The sequence below is a fragment of the Macadamia integrifolia genome, unplaced genomic scaffold (genome assembly GCF_013358625.1).
Source record: "Macadamia integrifolia cultivar HAES 741 unplaced genomic scaffold, SCU_Mint_v3 scaffold1881, whole genome shotgun sequence".
Lineage (NCBI taxonomy): Eukaryota > Viridiplantae > Streptophyta > Magnoliopsida > Proteales > Proteaceae > Macadamia > Macadamia integrifolia.
The window spans coordinates 123,149-141,622 of record NW_024868402.1 but is presented as its reverse complement, the minus strand read 5'-3'; the positions used below and the strand labels follow the sequence as shown (position 1 = coordinate 141,622).

The 18,474-nt window shown below is 35.9% G+C and overlaps 2 protein-coding genes across 12 annotated transcripts; one reads left to right on the top strand and one right to left on the bottom strand.

The window, feature by feature from the left end:
- Positions 1-7,472: 7,472 nt before the first annotated feature.
- LOC122065116 (NAC domain-containing protein 75-like) lies at positions 7,473-13,173 on the top strand. Of its 11 annotated transcripts, XM_042628919.1 has the most exons (8): positions 7,642-7,883; positions 8,025-8,080; positions 8,753-8,998; positions 9,250-9,430; positions 9,665-10,230; positions 10,976-11,287; positions 11,417-11,527; positions 12,487-13,173. In XM_042628919.1, the coding sequence occupies exons 3-8, from the start codon at positions 8,873-8,875 to the stop codon at positions 12,571-12,573; spliced, it is 1,383 nt and encodes a 460-aa protein (XP_042484853.1). In that variant the 5' UTR covers positions 7,642-7,883; positions 8,025-8,080; positions 8,753-8,872; the 3' UTR covers positions 12,574-13,173. The 11 variants fall into 11 exon arrangements, with proteins under 11 accessions (XP_042484851.1, XP_042484853.1, XP_042484850.1 ...); XM_042628917.1 differs by lacking the exons at positions 7,642-7,883; positions 8,025-8,080 and adding an exon at positions 7,473-7,603; XM_042628916.1 differs by having other exon boundaries at positions 7,642-8,080.
- A 156-nt stretch (positions 13,174-13,329) lies between these two features.
- On the bottom strand, positions 13,330-17,563 carry LOC122065118. Its single transcript, XM_042628927.1, has 2 exons — positions 17,274-17,563; positions 13,330-15,442 (listed from the first exon to the last, which is right to left on the bottom strand). Exons 1-2 carry the CDS (start codon positions 17,347-17,349, stop codon positions 14,853-14,855), a joined length of 666 nt encoding a protein of 221 aa, XP_042484861.1. The 5' UTR covers positions 17,350-17,563; the 3' UTR covers positions 13,330-14,852.
- Positions 17,564-18,474: the final 911 nt, after the last annotated feature.

Genomic DNA, 18,474 nt, shown 5'->3' with positions numbered 1-18,474 from the left:
ATCATTTGTTGACAGTAACTCCAACTTTCGGCGCCAACAGTCCTCTGAGTGTCGGCAGCAACTGTACATCTCAAATGCAAATTCAAGTGCACAGTTCCAAATAGTGTCAAATGAAATGTCAAATAGTACCTAATTTGGTACAGTTCCAGATGAAACCCAAATGCAACCCAAATCCAAATGTAATCCAAATGAGCCTCCTTATGTTATAAAAGGAGCATTTCCCCTTCTCCCAAAGAACTTGAAATTAGAAACCCAAATTGAGAGATTAAGAGAGAGAAGCTCCGAAGCAAGTTGTGCTTCCACAAGTTCTTCCAAGATCTCTCCAAGCATCTCGCCGGACTTCAAAATACTCCGATCATCCCAAGTCGGATCGTCCATCAAAGGTTAGCTACCTACAGCTCAAAGCCAACCCAACCTTCTTCTTCTCAAACCCTCTAACCCAAACCGTCCTAAGCCTATCCAGAGCCTCAAGAACTCTGGATCAAAAATATATCTCCAAATATTGTAATCTTTACTTTCAAAATTATATTTCAAAGTATTTTCCTTTGATTGCATTATTAGCTTCTTTTCTCATCCGCATCTGCATAGCAGCTTCTTCTTCTATCCTTGGATCAAAGCCTACAGTCGAGCCTCTTGATTCCAAGAAATAGATCTAGTTAAGCAGCTTTTTAATTTTCTGCAATTCCATATCTTTTATTCCAGTCTATGGTTTTATTCTCTGCTTGTTTATTTTATTTAAGCACAAATTTAGTTCTGAGTAAAGTATTGCACTCATCTCAGTGTTTTGTCTCCTTGCTGGATCGGAGTAAGGTATTGCACCTATCTCGTTCTGATTGCTATACAGAACCAGGAGATCACTAGTTCCCTGGATTTTAGCAAATCTCGATCCTGTAATCTGGTATCAGAGCCAATGATCCCTCAGCAAACTAGTGCTTTTGGATGACACATTCTCATATTTGATTGAATTCTTCCATTGCCTATTATAAGTTATTATTATTTGTTTTGTTGAGTACATTGCCACTCTTGTTTATTTTTGTAGGCTACTTGGGTGGCCTGTGTTGAGGGAGGGGTAGGGCTTGCCGCTCTCTTTATATTGTTCATTTTTTTCTTTAATAAATTTTATTCATCCTTTTTAAGAAAAAAATGATAATGAGAAAAAGAACGTTACCTCATTATGTACCCTGTGCCCACACAAAAAGAGAAGTGGATTCAAGGCATGGACATATTTTCACAACATGATTCCAATTTCCCTTATGTATGGGCGTAAGGTACACTATGAGGTAACGTTCTATAATACTTATGCTGAGCATTCAAAACTTGAAAGACCACGTAAGATCTGAACATGTTGATACCTTGTTTATGCTCCGTTACCTTTGCTCCTTGTTATCTCAACCCTTTACCGATGACTCGGCCACATCACCAAACAATATTAATTGCAATTGACAGTCTCAAATGGTTACTTACTTTTCATATTTAATTTAACTTTTTTGAAAAAAAAGAAATTTAACATTAGAAAGCGATTCCCCTCTCCAAAAAATAGAGACTCAGGTCACCTTCAATTCCAATTTTGGCAATTCTGCTTGACAAGAACTTAAGTGTAGATGATAAGTTTTTCCTTCCAGATTTAATTGTTTTTAATATAGAGTAAAACACCAAAGTCCAGAACTATTAAACATTATAATTGACACCCTACCCAAAACAAATTATAAATGGCATATAAAGTTTAATCAAAGCAGTTGGTATATAACCATAGGGAAAAGGCTGGGCCGCACGCTGTTGGGCTGTCCAACTTATGTCACTCTGTTATTTTGCTACTCTTTGGAAATGATTCAAATGTCTCTTCTATCTTATTCTCTCATTGGTTGAGTCGATAACTCTAGGAAAACTAGCACCTTGCCCAACTCTCTCAAATAACTATAAAAGGAGTCTTAAAAACAGATGAAACTCCTACAAGGCTAGGACTCCTCTCTCTCTCTCTCTCTCTCTCTCTCTCTCTCTCTCTCTCTCTCTCTCTCTCTCTCTCTCTCTCTCTATTGTAGGTAATATGTGCGTGTGCATGTGCGTGTGCGTGTTCGTGTGCATGTGGGAAGAAAGAGCATTACCCGATAATGTTGCCACCAGTACACATGAGGAGGTGGAGCCGGGGCATGGTCGTCTTCTTGGAATCTAGGTTCACTTCCTCATGTGTCTGGTAATACCCAATACCATTGGATAGCGTTCTATTTTCCATATATATATATACATTTTCATTTTTTTTTACCAAATCAAACATTATGGCACAAGGTGAAGCCGAACCTTTGACCTTCTAGGAGCCTACCCTCTACATGCAAGGCATCAACCGAGCAAGTAATTGTCTTCAACCTTAACATTTATGACATTTATAATTATTTTTTTTCCATTTTCAAAATATTTTATCGAATTGTATATATTTTATTTAAATTCAAACCTGTTTTAAACCCAAATACATTTTTTTGCCTTATCCAATTTAACTATATATGGTCTTGATTGTTGGGCAACCAAATTTTAGCATATCACTAAATTGTCTTGGATATGATATTACCCTATAGATCATGAAAAAATGTGACGTAAACGTAAGTATGAGCTTAGAGCTCTCTCTCAAATATATATATGTTCATGGTCTTGCGTGCAGAGAAACTATAAAACTGTCATGTCTGGTCCTGGCCGTTTTTCTTTCTTCAACATGGCCTGCTTAGTTGATCCATCCGGCAATGAAATGGAGATATGGCCACCAAATAATGGAGTTTGGGGGTTGCGGTGACGCTACTAGTAGCTGTAGAGTATGGGAGAAGCAATCAAGCCTGCATGTGTTAGAATTAGATAAACCTAACATTATCTAATTTTGGGCTAATTAAGTGGACCCACAAGATATATCTAAAGAAAATTAAAAGAAAGAAGGGAAGAGTTTTCTTATGATTACATGTTTCTGTGTGCCAAACAAAAATCCATAGAATTCCCTACCCTAAGTATAAACTCCATGGTCCATTAAGTTCATTACTATTATAGTAGTAAATAATATCCGTTCTGTGTCAGAAAAAAAAAAAAAAGAAAAAGAAAAGAAGAATAGATTAATGAAGGGAGAATCTCTTAATCTATTGGTTCTCCTGATTGGATGATACTCTTGAAATAGTGTGAAGGACGTGGGAATTTTGATTTTCATATAATAAAAGCTAGGGGAAATAATGACACCCTAATGGTCATATTCTCTTTAGCTACAGTGAAAAATAAAAATCATTCAATTTATTCTTATTGACCTAAGAACTAATAACAACAATTCAACTTTTTCTTAACTAAATGGGGTCGGATACATGAATTTGTGAGAGGGTAAAAAAAAAAAAAAACACTTTAGGAAGATCCCACCTAGAAGGAGTCGGCCACATATATCTTTGTCCTCCAAAAAACCCTATTTGAGGTCGTACTACACTCAAGACCTAGACTCACATGTCTTTCCTTACTACTTCTCTTATAGTCATTTTAGGCACCTACTAGCTCTTTTAGTTCCTTCCATCTGAATTTGATCACTCTTATTTACTAGGGCATCCCAGGCTAGACTTCTTAAATGAAATTCTCAGAGCTTTCTTGAACTAGAACTCTCAAATCAGCTATAATCCAGTCATTCCTTACTCTATCTTTCTTAGTTTTGCCGCCCCTCGATCTCAACATCCTCATTTTTACTATATTCAGCTTATCTATATTACGTTTCTTGGCTGTCCAACATTCTGTCCCATACATCATAGTCGATCTTGCGATTGTCATGTAGAATTTTACTTTAAGCTTAAGAGGAAAATTCTACATATAATCATAAGAACTACACAGCCATTATTCCTTTCCCTTGGGGAAAAAATCCTCTTGAAAGGAAGGCCTTTATTTGAATACACTTTTAGAGTTTTATCTCTATTTATTTTTATTAAAATTTTATGTGAAAAAAAAATTTTATTTTCTTTAGATTTTTTATTATTTTTTTTATTATTTATTATTTTTTTATTTTTTTTCCTTTTCCAGATTTTACAAGGAAACAAATGGAGGAAGCACGTTATGTAGAGTGGCCTTCATGATATTCGTAGACCAAGAGGTAATGAAGAGACCTTAAAAGTTGCTGTAAGTAGGAAGTTTAGGATTGCCCTCATTGATCATATATAGATTGGCAACATGTTTGAGAACAATTAATGTGTTTTGGATTGTGAAATCTCATAGAGATATAGTATTACTTGCACCCAAACAATAAATTAACTGGATTACTGTGGCATGGTATCCACTCTACAGTGAAAGAGATTTTGTGTACTTTAGAATAGAGATGCTTTTGATGTACATGGCTTCATCAATACTAGAAGGTCACTTTTGGCTTAGCTATAAACTGTGGTGAGCGATTCTCAAACTGGAGGATAAAACTATCAGAACCCACCTTAGAAGTTTATTCTTCTTTCAGATTATTCTTTGTTCCTGGATTCCAAATTATATTTACAGATTCTTATAAGCCCTCCTCCTAAAAATCTAGGATTTTTTAGAATCCGCAGCTAAGAAGAATTTGTATGTGGATGTGATGTTCAAAAATTGTTATCGTGAAAAATCTTCAGATGGGTCTCAAAGACGGATCCCTCAAAGACCCTCAACGGCTAGAGTATCTATTACTCGTTTCCTTGGGAGTTTGACACTTGACACATCCTTGAAATCAAGAGAAAACGAAGAGAAGTAAAGGAAAAGAGAGAGAGAAAGAACCAAAAGAAAACAAAAGTGTAAAGATTGGATGGGTGAGAAAATCCGATTCTGTTGGATATTTTGTATTGTGTAACCTCAACCTTCTAATCATCATCCTCAAATGGTGGGCTTTGTGCCACCTGCCATATCAATTTCTTTCATGGGTTGTTTTCATTAATCCAGATTTTATACTCCTAATCTCATAGACTCATACTAATCTGAGTTTTGTAGTTTAATCCAAGGAATTAATGTCTGTCCATCTAATTCTTTTTCTTCTAATCCTATACTCATGTTTTCAGCCATAAAAGGTTGAAGTGATCCCCCACCCTTTCTGATATGGAAGGTGGTGAAATGTTTGACATGAACTTTTTGACCCTTGGATGGATAGGGGGCGGATCATAGCCGTACAAAGTCATATAAACCACTGTTCCTTTTTTCTTTTGTCGGTGAGATTTAACCCACTGTTCATTAGTCTTATATTCCAATTTTTGTGGGAGAGGGTTCCCTATGTTGCCAGTGTCGGACGAATCTTCTATACTATATCAATGGTATCATCCATAAGGGGCCACAATGGTCATGAAAAAGAGAAAAAGAAAAAAAAAAATGAATAAAACAAGGCTTTGAAAGTGGGCATACCTCGTGTAGATAGTGGGAGAATTTTTTTTCTCTATTTTTTCTGTTGAAATGTTTGACATAAGTTATTGAAAAAAAAAATGCTAGGAAATTGACTTGTGGTCTATACTCTGAAAAGTAATTAATATAGGTAGAAATTTATCAATATATATATGACAAGGTGATGAGGGTTTGTCCGTGATATTTTCAGTATTAATCAAATTGCTTTTATCCTTGGGAAGAATTTTATGGATCATATTTTCCTTGGTCGTAAAGTCCTTAGAGGTTTGATAGAAAATTCACCGTGTAGTATGCTTAAGTTGCTTGGATATCCAGTAGGTTTTTGACATTAAATGGGAATACATAAAAAGTATTTTGGAGTTCATAGATTCTTGGGCTTGTTTTATCCATTGAGTCCTCCATTGCTTATCTTTCCACCTTGGTTACTTTGAGTCCCCTGTGGGGGTTTACCAAGGGTGTTCTCTCTCTCCCCTCATTTTTACAATTTCCATGGAAGGACGTTTGTTCACAAGTCTTCATCCTTGGGTTGAGACAAACTCTCTATAGCCCTCGAGAAAGTTTAGGACTATGAATCTCACCCACCTTATATTTTCTGATGATGTGATGGTCTTCTCAGAAGCTATGTCGGATTCCATGGTCATTATAATATATTTTATTTTTTCCTGATAGTTAGGCCTCAGGGACTGTTGAACTATGACCTTTTAATTTTGAGGTGTTGGACATTGCAAACTGAGCAACTCCCTTGGGATCCATGGTCTCTATAATGGATTCTCTTGTAGAGTTTTAAGGGATTTTTGGGTCCTCAAAAGTCTACCATCTACAATGCAAGGGTTTTCCTTGGGCAAATTCCTAGTCAAATATTTTGGTTTACTCTAAATTGCCTTGAAGATTTTTGTGCACCACTCATTGTATGCCCATCCTCGCCAAGTTTCGTAAGAGACTTCAGCTTTGAAAGAGCATACTGCTTTCTTATGGTATGGAGTGGAACTGATTAGGTCTTTCATGCAAGCATGCATCATATTTAAGTAGGGCTGGTGTCTTCTGATCCAAGTTTTTAAAAAAAAAAAAAAAAGGATTTTTTTATGTGCTACATTCTATGGAAAGGCTAGGAGAGCTCAAACTGTAGTTGGCCATCTATCTGTCTCCCAAAGGTCGAGGGGGGTCTTGGTATTAGGAGAATTACTAATGTAAACATGGCTGCTTTGATCAAGCTCCTTTGGAGAGTTATTGATTGACCTCTTTGACCTTTCTTAACCGTAGGTCATCTTCTTCCTTCGAAATGATAAATCTAACCCTAATGGGAGAAGAACAATAAACACACGGAAGAGCTAGTGTACGCCATGCACCCCAAGACCTTTTGAGAGGATCGACTTTACTACATCAATCTCCACCAATTTCGCTAGGTAGTAGTCCTCGTAATGACATTTAATCAAAAGGGTTTTATATTAGCCACATCACTCGCTTTCCAAAAAGGAAAATTTTCAATTAATTTTTTAAAATTAATGAGAGAAGAAGAGTGCAGTAGAAGACAATGGAGGAACCGACTCCATACCAAGATTAGATTTATTAGCTGGATTTGGAGAGTACTTTGAGATTTATTCTTCTTTCACAATTCTAATGTCCTCACATGGCAAAACCTCCCTTTGCTGACTGAACCTGATCCCATCTCAAGTACTTAGGATCACAATCCAGACATAGAAATCCTCTCTTCCAATGTGATAGGTATAAGTACCAGTATCCGTATCAAAGCACAAATTCAAAAATTAACTACTTTTAGCAGGCTGATACCATCGGTACTAATACCGATACATATCTACCAATATACCACCATGCCTCTCTCTCTCTCTCTCTCTCTGTCTGAATTGCTTTTCATTCTTAGGTTGGGGCCCATAGGATGGGTGGTCCTACGTCTGCCCTATGCATCGTCTGATGAAAACAGAAATATGCCATATAAAAATATAAAACGATCCAAGTTACCCAAATGATAAACACTTCCCCGAAATTAAAGAATTTGGGCTTTTCTTCTTTAGTATTTTACCCGTTAGTATTGAAAAAACGGTGCTTCTGGCCTAAGTCTTGTCAATATATATTTACAAGGGAGTGGTGGGGGGTCCATCAAGTGTAATGCTTATTTGCCTTGCATATCAAGCAACTTTGCAATTCACACCTCTCTCTCTCTCTCTCTCTCTCTCTCTCTCTCATCTGCAACTCTCATGGCAAGAGAATCATGATTTCAGCACTCTACCTCATAACCCATGTGAGTTTTTATCTCCTTTCATCTCTAGTTTCCTATTCTCAAATTCTTCTCTATCTCTCTATCTCTCTGCTCTCTGCTCTCTGCTTTCTGCTCTCTCTAGGCTTAAACAAAACAAAACTTCCTATTCATAATATGTTGTTTACTTAAGAGGAAAGTGTTGATTTTTTCTGATTTGGTCTCAATAATTTCAGTGGTTTACCAACTTAAATTCATGAAGTGGGGGATCCCTCCTGGAAACGAATGAAACCTTTCTTCTGAGACTCTTCTCCATATATATAAAGTATTGCCTCCCAGCCCCATATATGAACTGTTTGCTACTATCAATACACACTAATTAATTGCCAGTTATTTATTCCAATATATTTAATTAAATAGATACACAGATATGGGTTTATGCTAAGCTTTTGAATGCGTTTCTCAGTAACAGCTAGGAAGGCCGTTTCTTGCTTTTGCTTTACCAGTCAAGCTAAAACAAAGGTGTGTGGAAGCTATGAAGCTTTACAAAACCGAATAAGTCTTTTTTTTTTCCTCTCTCTCTCTCTCTCTTAACCGCCTACATGCGCTACTTAAATCAGCAGAGTTAAAGTTGGTATGTTGCGACACCTTTTCCTTTTTGTCATCGGCTTCAGATAAAGTAGAGAGCTAGAGAGGGAATTCTGGTGTTTTCCATGGGGCTAAAGCCGTTTATAGCTCAATCCCACAGTGACAGTTTCTTCTTTTTTCCTCTTATTTGCTTCTCCTTATCTTCTTCTCTTCCCATCTTTCTTTCTCTCTTTGCGTCCTTAGATTAGGTTTGTCCTCTTATTAATGTTTATTTTTTGTCTCTTCTCCTCACCATCTCTGGTTTTTGTTTGTTAAAGTTCCTGTTTTGGATTGAATTCGTTGCACAGAAGTTGAAGTTTTCAAGAATTTATTTTTTTTTTCTTCTTCTTCTCTCTTATATGTTGTGGGTTGTTTTTGCTTGATTTGATTCCTCTTAATTTGAAGATCAGAAAAAAATCAGTTTCCTTCATTCGGGTTTTCTATTTTCTGATTCAAAATTTCTAACCTACCCAACAAAATTATTGATTTTTTTTCTTTGGTTTCTTGTAGTAGTTCTCTCTGATTCAACTTTTTTTGTTTTTCTTTTCTGGAAAACTGGTACTGTAGAGAGCTGAATCAGGAGGACATGAGTGCAGTACTGTTGCATAGGAACAGAATTTTATAGGAGATTTCTCCTCCTCCATTTAGTTGGAAAAGAAAAGCAGGAGAGGAGACAACTAAAGAGCCATGAATAAAGGGCAGCAGATAGGTTCCATCAGCAGTTCTGATCTAATTGATGCAAAGCTTGAAGAGCATCAGATGTGTGGATCAAGGCAGTGCCCTGGTTGTGGACACAAGTTTGAAGGAAAACCGGTACGTACATACATACCACAACTCATGAATGAATGAATGGAAATAATATTAATTCTTGGCTTCAACTGAAAGATTTCTTTAAAGGAATCAATTCTCTTAATTTTTTGTCTCTTTGATGATATACAACCTTTTCTCCAAAGATAGATAACATCATGATGATGATGAGTAGTGCAAAAGAAGAAAAATGAAATAGATTTTTTTTGCTCTTAATTGTTATTATTAGATCCTTTGTATTTAATTATGATTTGCAGGACTGGTTGGGTCTTCCAGCAGGAGTGAAATTTGATCCAACAGACCAAGAACTGATAGAGCACCTTGAAGCCAAGGTTATTGAAGACAAAGACTCTAGATCACACCCTTTGATTAATGAGTTCATCCCCACCATTGATGGAGAAGATGGTATTTGCTATACCCATCCTGAAAAGCTTCCAGGTTAGAAGTCTTCCAACATAGTTTCTCTCTCTCTCTCTCTCTAAGATATTATCATGTAAGGACAAAAACATATGGGATTGGATATATATTAATACAGGATAGTTATTATAAAGAGACAGTCAATATATACTGTGTTAGCTAGTAGCCTATTAATTTATGGTGTGTCTCTCTTTCTTCTACAATGAAGAGTTGTTACACCTAAGTTAACCTAACTTTGATTTTGTGCTTCATCAGGAGTCACGAAAGATGGATTAAGTCGACATTTCTTCCATAGACCCTCCAAAGCCTACACAACAGGAACAAGAAAGAGAAGGAAAATACAGACTGACTGTGATCTACAAGGTGGCGAGACCCGGTGGCACAAGACCGGCAAGACAAGGCCGGTGATGGTTAATGGGAAACAGAAGGGGTGCAAGAAGATTTTAGTTCTCTATACAAACTTTGGCAAACAAAGGAAACCAGAGAAAACCAACTGGGTAATGCACCAATATCACTTGGGTCAGCTTGAAGAAGAGAAAGAAGGAGAGCTGGTTGTATCAAAGATATTCTATCAGACACAACCTAGACAATGTAATTGGTCTGATCGGAGTCCAACTACAGGCGAAGGGAGCGGCGAGCAGCCTAATAATATAAGAGATAGTGGCAGTGGGAGCTGTTCTTCTAAAGAAGTTAGTACTCATCAAAGAGATGATCAACTCTGCGGTGCTGGGACTGCAATATCAAGCTACACTGCCATGGATATTCAACAAATGAAATCTGACCATTTTAGCTTTGTTCCCTTCAGAAAAAGCTTTGATGAGGTACAAACTGATATTATTATTATTAATTCAAATTGTTCTCATCACTACCATAAAAACATCCATAATGCATCTTTTAACCACATTTCTTCTCCTTATAATATTAGATCAATTTAAAAGTACAGCAACCTCCTCCCCCACAGAGAAATTATGAAAAATAGAAAATAGTAACAATAATGGACTTCATTCTTCTATTCATTAAAAGAAAAAAACCACAATAATCTATAAATATGGTATAATCTAAGTCAGTTTAAAAAAAAAAAAAAAAAAAAAGAAGAAGATATAGTTCCTTAATTGGACATTATAAAATGTGTAAAAACAGAAAAGAATAAAAATTATTGCATGCTCAAGATGCTGCTGCTGCTCTACATGGATATGAATACGACTGTAACTCTCCAAATTAAATTTATTTCTGAATCCAAAAATAAGCATACTAAGAGAGAGAGAGAGAGAGAGTGGAAAAAAAAATATAATAATATTTGTTTTATTTATTTTTTCACTTAGTTGCTTGCATATGCAGCATCCAAGCTCTATCAGAATAGCTACATTATCATTATCATCCAACCTAAACTAAAGTTTGTTTTTACCAATTAAGCGACTAAATGAAAGAGATACCTTGAAATCAATTAAAATTATAAGAGAAGAGAACCAAAGGGAGAAAGAAAAATAAGGTAAGGGAATTAGGAGGAGGAGGAGGAAGGAAATAGACTTGCTAGCAACTGATTAAAACTGGCATTGTTTGTTACAGGTGAGAATGGGAGAAGCTTTAAAGGCAAGAGAAGCATCCACATCTGGCACGTGCGATGAGCATGAAGAACCCGAGCACCAAAGAACACATCATCACATGGCCCATGAATCACAACAACAACAACAACATCATCCTCATCATCAGCATCATCATCATCACCATCACCAGATGGCAAACACGGCCTTCCATGTCAGCAGGCCTACCCATCCCATCTCTACACTCATTGCTCCTCCTCTTCATCACACCTCCATTGTTCTTGATGAAGACCCTTACCATGTTTCAGGAATACTTCTCCAAAATGAAAAGTTTCAGGTAAGTTCATTTGGGTTCAAGGTCAAAAGTTTGGCAAGCTGAGTCGAATCGCTGGGGTGAGTTCTCCCACTCCGAGTTGTTAATTTTCAGTTAGAATTCTTCTTTCTAATAAATGAATGATTTTAACTGCAACAGCAACAGCAACAGCAACAGCAGCAGCAGCATCAAAAACTGGGGGGGAGGTCTTCTTCTGGTTTGGAGGAATTGTTGATGGGTTGCACTTCAACTGACATAAAAGAAGTAAGTTCAACCTTTTTGCCTCTGAAATCCATGACCCTTATGTGTCAGCTCAGCTGTCTTTATCAAACTTTAAAAACATAAAAATTGATTTCTTTTTAATATTTTATTTAAAAAGAGAACTTGGAAAACTGTTCTTCTTCTTCTTCTTCTTTGTCTGTCAATTTCCATGCATAATCTGGTGGTATGAAGTGTGATATCAATTTGAAATAATAATAATAATAATAATAATAATAATAATAATAATAATAATTTATAGTAAATGCAAAATTGAATGAAATAATTAAGTATATATGAAATCATAAAACAAAATTAGGAACCAGTCAAGAAGAAAGAAAAGCAATAATATTAGCGCAGAGCCCGTCAATTTTGGACCAAGATAGAAACAGAACCTTCCTTTATATAATTTTACTCTTAAAGAACCAAAAGGTGGAAACTGTAGCTTTAACATCCCCATTATGGGTTGTTCTTCTTTTAGACTCAGGAACTCAAACCAAAGATCAAAACTGAAACCAACTAGTATTTTGAATTGAAAAGAAAAAGACAATGGAGAGGAGAAGCTTTTTCCCATTAAAAAAAGGAAAAAAACCCAAGAGAAAGAAGAAAAAAATTTGAAAACCCAAGCACATTTTTTGAGTTGAGAAACTGAAATTCAAAAAAAAAAAAAAAAAAAAAAAAGAAAAAAAAAAAAAAATATATATATATATATATAAGGGAGATCTTCTGTCAAGTCACAAGTGTGGACTGGACTGTGGACTTTTCGTTCTCATAAAAAGAAAAAGGGCATTAGAAGATAGCTTGATTTGAAAATAAACCCTAAACTAATTGGACTAGGTCTACCAAAAGTAAAGAAAAGAAATATTAGACAAGGACTAAAACTTTACATTATGTGGTTAATCATGTACTAAAATGGGTTAAATGTAAACCTAATTAACCCTATTCTTTTTCATTTGTTCTTGCAGGAGTCATCCATCACAAACCCCCAAGAGGCAGAATGGCTAAAGTACTCATTCTGGCCTGACCCTGACAACCCGGATCATCATGGGTAGAGCAAAAACAAAAGAAATAAACCTAACAGACAAGATTTTGATCATCTTCATCAGTACTGAAATCCCTCCTGTCAGCTCTTTTCCAGAAGAAACCAACAAAACTTGGGAGGGTTTGCTCTCCTTTCTTACTTTCTCTCCCTGGGGTTTGGACAAGTTCTGATGGTTGATCTATACTAACTGTACAATAATCCATGTTGGAAAGAAGTAAAGAAAGAAGAAAAGGGAACCTCTCCTTAGAGAAAGAAAAGGCAAGAAAGAAAGAAGGCTGCTCTTGCTGACAATGGAAGGAGAACCAAAGCCCCAAAGCAAACAAGACATGCATGAAAATCATCACCATCATGATTACAGGAAGATCTTTAACACTATTCTTATTATTTATTTTTTTAATCTTTTATATAATTTTTCTTTTTTTACCAAAGGCAACAACCGAAGGGACTGTGCAAAAGAATCTTTCTATAGTTGTTTGTGATTGTCACTTGTCTTTTACCAAAAAACAAAATAGGATTTTCACTTCTCGGATTATATAGACAATGGATCTAAGTGAAGTTTCTAAGGTCATTAGAATATGAATTTGATTGATTTTATATCCTGTTGAGGTAAGTGAAATCTGCTTTATGTTTTATTTATGGAAAAATCTTGTTGTACTCAAATTTGTTGAAAAAGAAATTGTAATTTTTTTGTCCTTTTAATATAATACATTTTTTTTTTTTTTTAATGAGGATAGATCACATGAATAATGATATAATTCAATTTTTTTTTTTTACCACTAAGTTAAATAAATTTTGGGAATATGACAACAAGGTGCATCCTTTATTCATTTATCTATTTATATTTGTTGGATTAGGATTGGTAATCTCATTTGGTGCATGACTTTGCACACTTTCTAAACTAGGAATAAGATATGACAAACTTGGGAAAACCTTTGGCACTACTTTGCACATTATGACTGGTGGTCATTTGGCTTAGATAAACGATGCAAGTTTTTAAAAATGAGATTTTTCAAGATTATTGCACCAAAAGTTTTAAAAAAAAAAATGTAGGATCAAAACTATTTTATAAATTCCTTAAATTTATTGATGATAAAAATGATTGAAAATAGACCAAAACCTTGCCAAAAAAAAATTTTAATTTTCAAATAAATAAATATATATATAGAATAAAAAAAGAAGAAAATAGGAATGATCCTATGCCACCAGAATAATGTAAGATTAATACAAAATCTATATATATGTACATACCATTGTTTTTCCGTTTTTCCTTTTCTGAATCAAATAATGAATTTATTCAAATGAAATCACTTCTTAGTAACTAAACATGAAGCTATTTTCACAATCGTAAATATTCTAATTATTGGTTAACTAATGGTTATGCCCAAGTCTGCTTAGTCACAAGTGTACAGAAGTCAAGTGAAGAAAGTATATGTGGATTAAGTAAAGCGAAAAAGGGGGAAAAACTACCTCTATTTTTGGTAAGAAAAAAAAAAAACTACCTCTAATAATGAGTCTAATAAAAATAAACAATTTTTTTTTAAACAAATCTTACTTTTATGTATAAGAAAGTAAGTAAAATGATAGCAACAATACTATTTTTTTTTCGCTAAAGATTCAAGAAATTTTATTAAAAAAGAAGAAAAGAAGGGAATACAACTCAAAGATTTAAAAACCCCCACCTTTGGCATGGCCATTATCTGGGGAAGAAAAATCTACAAATACATTAATCGGAACTTGGGTCTAGAATCCACGTCAATAGCTATCTCTGATCTAATATGAGCAGGGAAAGTGGCATGAAAGCTAGAAACTCCTAACTTTGTTGCTTCTCTGGCTAGGTAATCCACTATTACATTTGCTTTGCTGAAACAATGAGTAATCTTCCAGCTAATGGAGTCTAAATATTCATGACATGAGATCCAGTCCTGAAAAACATATCATGGGATAGAGCGAGCTTGCACTACCAAAACAACTGTTGTTGAGTCTTGAATCAATCCAAAGGCAATTCACATTCTTCCCTTTTGCCAACAGAATGCCTTCAAGAAGAGCTATGAATTCCGCATAATAATGTGATTGAACTCCCAAAATTTTTTTAAAGCTTCCCACAGTGCTTCCCCTGTGATCTCTTAGCACTCCTGCACCAGCTCGTCCTGGATTCCCAAGAGAGCATCCGTCTACATTCAGCTTGGTCCAGCCCCGCATTGGCTTACACCAAATCACTTCAAGCATGGGGATGTCTTTATTTGGAAGAGCATTTAGCCCAAGTTGGTGACAACAAAGGAGGTCAATAGTCTATTTTATCATTCCCTGGAGGTTAAATTTTCCATCTTGAACATCACATTTTATTTTTTCAAAAACATGGGAAACAGACCTTGAAGGGCCATCATGACGCCTCTCATTCCTCTCCCTCCATATATTATCAGCTACCACAACAAAACCCACAGACCAAGGGTCTTTAACAGATAGAATTCTTCTTTTTCTAATCGACCATAAAGATAATTGATGGAGATCACTAGGGTCTAGCCACAAGATACCAAAGCAGTCCATAAACTGCTTCCAAAGGGCCACAGAGAAGCTGCAACTTATAAAAATATGGTTAAACGATTCTACATCCAAACCACAGAGATTACATTTTGAGACCAAGGGAATACCTTTGTGAGAAATGATATCATCTGTGGGAATCTTTTTGTGCATCAATCGCCAACCAAATACAAATTGTCGCAGCTGCAGTGCCTTGCTCCAAACAAGGGGGAACCAAGGAACCTTCGGGTTCCGTCTTCTAATTTCATTCCAAGAAGAGAATGTGGAGAAAGCCCCTGAAGAAGAGCCGCTCCAGAAGCATTGATCATCCATATCAAACTGTGGAAGTCTAATTAATTTGGCTGCAGAGAAGACATTCTTCAGAGCACTTGAACTCACCTCAGGAATGTTCCATCTAAAATTTGAGATAATGTTTGAAACTTTGGTCATGGAATTCTTGAGGGGAGATAGAGCATTTCCACATGCTTCTGTAATGGAGCCATCTCCCAACCAATTTGCATTCCGGAGGTTGATTTTTTTCCCATTTCCCACTATCCATCTCTCCTTGCTAGATATAAAAGACCACATTTTTCGAGTACCAGGCCTTATAGATGAAGGCCTAACAAATTTTTTGGGGAAGCCATTTCTCAAAAAAGGGGATTTGAACAAATTGCTCAAGGTAGAATTCCCATGTTTAATGTTCCATGAAAATATTGTAAAATTAATACAATTGGTCTATCAGGATGTACATATCATTTTTCACTTCTCCTTTATTTATTTATTTATTTGGCGGGTCCAGATTTATTCAAATGAGATCAATAGTCTTTTTTTTTCCTTTGTTGACCATGAGATCCCTAGTCAATACATATCTTAGTAAAAGAACATGAAGATGCAAAATAAGCAGAAATATTCTAATCATTGACTAACAGTTCTCCCCAAGGTTAAAAAAGAATAAAAAAATAAAAATATTCACTGTTGCCTTTTATATTAAAAAAAAAAAAAAAAAAAAAAAAACGAAGAGAACTTTAAAGACTTAAAAATGTTGCAAAGAAAAACCTTAGTTATATAAATTTTGAAACGAAACTAAGCCTCCCCCCCCCCCCCCCCCCCTGACTAGCACATCTTTCAACCGACTATTGCTTTCTTTGATTTCATTTTCAAGCGTAAGTGTGAAATTTGGAAAACAAAAGGGTTGAAAAATACAACCACTTTTTTTCTGATTTAACTTGTAACTATATGGACCCTAGTGAGCACTAATGTGAAGACTAAAAATTTCTGTACAGCCTAAATATTTACCACATTAATGTTAAATCGGACCAAAAGTTTATAGCCAAGTAAGTCTCAAAAGTTCAAGTAGGCTAACTAGTAGTCGATATGTGTGTGACGATGTACTGTGGATTTATGTAATGATCAAAACCTGATTTAATGCCATGTAAAATTTTCATCTCAAAGGTTCGAATTGATAGGTAGAGGGACTCCTAGGTGTTGTGCAACCCCTATCAAACCTTTTTTATCCAATAGAGGGAATAACCACATCGCCCTTCCACAAGGTATAAATTAGGTGAATCACATAGTAAGGCCTTATTATTGAGCCGTGGATAGAGCTTTTTGCCATTCTAGATTGGTGTGCTATCGTCCCTTTCACCATTCACATTGACATTTAAAGGATATCAATCTCAAGTTGTGTAGCATATGCTAGTATCTCCATGTGTTTATCTCTCTCCACCCCTCTTATGAACATCTTTAATTAGCACCTACTCCTATATATGCTGGCATCTCCATGTGAGAGTCATGATCCTATTCTGAACATGGGAGATCAGTGACCTGAGAGACAAGTCGCTCCAACCTAGGGTAACTTCACAAGATGTAGCTCCACAACCAAAAAAAAAAATTAAAAATAATAATAAATAATTAATTAATTAATTAAAATTTTAAAATAGAGTAGTTAGTCATCACTCATCAGCCAGAAGTCAATTGTACATAGAAGGGAAATCTCCTCTTGAAATCCTAGAATGACCTTATTAAGTAGTGGTTGATCTGAAAAGGGTTATGGTTGAACTGAATTATTGAGTATTGATTGGTGTGAAGATCAAATTTCAAAATGCAGATGCAACTGTGCAAGTAAATTAAACTGATCAGAAAGTGAAAAAATTAACTTTCCCAGTTCAGCTAATGGACTTGATCGTTACTCACCTGCTAAACAGGGAAGCAGCATGAAATGGTAGGGCCCAAATATGAAACATGAAACACCACCAAGTGCGCTATGCATGTCCCAAGTACTTGCATGGATCTGACACTTCCATTCTCTCAGGGGTCCCTCATCCTCTTGTTCAGTTTCCCGAAACGTTAAGGCTTCTGGGGTCACTCAGCTCCGGTCAAAGTCATGTCTCCAAGGCCATACATCAAATTGGGTTCAGGTTCTTTGGTGTAGGACAAGTAGTCCCCTCGACTGAACAGACCAAGCTTGTCTTGGTAATTGGTAATGTTTCTTCTGCTTTGACCACGAGCGAGAGTAGGCCAATCCTTGATTAGATAGAATTTTTACATCTACTCATGCCTTTGAAGAGCGTCTTAATTGGTTTTAAAGTGGCTTTAGGACTTTTTTGTTTTGGAATACCCCTCTCTCTCTCTCTCTCTCTCTCTCTCTCTCTCTCTCTCTCTCTCATCTTAGGAATGAAATGAAGTGGGTTTAACTCTGTCTACTAAAAGAGCTCGTATCTAGAGGGGAATAAAGCAACAAAGAGCCTCTCTTTCCGTGCTAACAGAGAACATGAGTGACTTAAAGTGTGAAGTCTGTTACTTGCTACTATTATTACATTATAAGATAAAAGTAAGAGCGAGAGAGAGAGAGCGAGAGAGAGAGAGAGCATGTTAGCTTTTCTAATATGGGACTTGCATGAAATAAAAGGAAGATCAACATTGGGGGTAGAGAGGGAGAGAGACAACTTCATTGTAGTTTCTTAAAGGGAATAAAGGGAACAAAAGGAACAGAGGAGAGGAACAATGTAGAAGTTTGGAAATGACCAACTTCTCACACTTCAATGAAACTTATTCTATAGAAGTAATTAAAACCAGTTTTTTCTGTCTCTCCGAAATACAAAAACCAAAAAAGAAGATAGGAGGAGGGTGGTATTAGAATGGGTTCATTGTTGAAGAGGTTGTAGGTAAAGATTCATGGCTGTTGCCTGTTGGCGACCGACCCTTGAGCTAGATAAGTAGGGAAGGGCTAACAAATGCTAGGGTAGGTGCGCGGTCTGTGTCTGCGTGTAGTCACAAGTCACAAGTCACAAGTGACAACCTTCGTTGTAAGGACCTTACTACTATACCAGGAAATAGAGAAGCTATCTACTAGGACAAAGACAAGCCATGCAGAGTGATTATTATCAATCAAGTA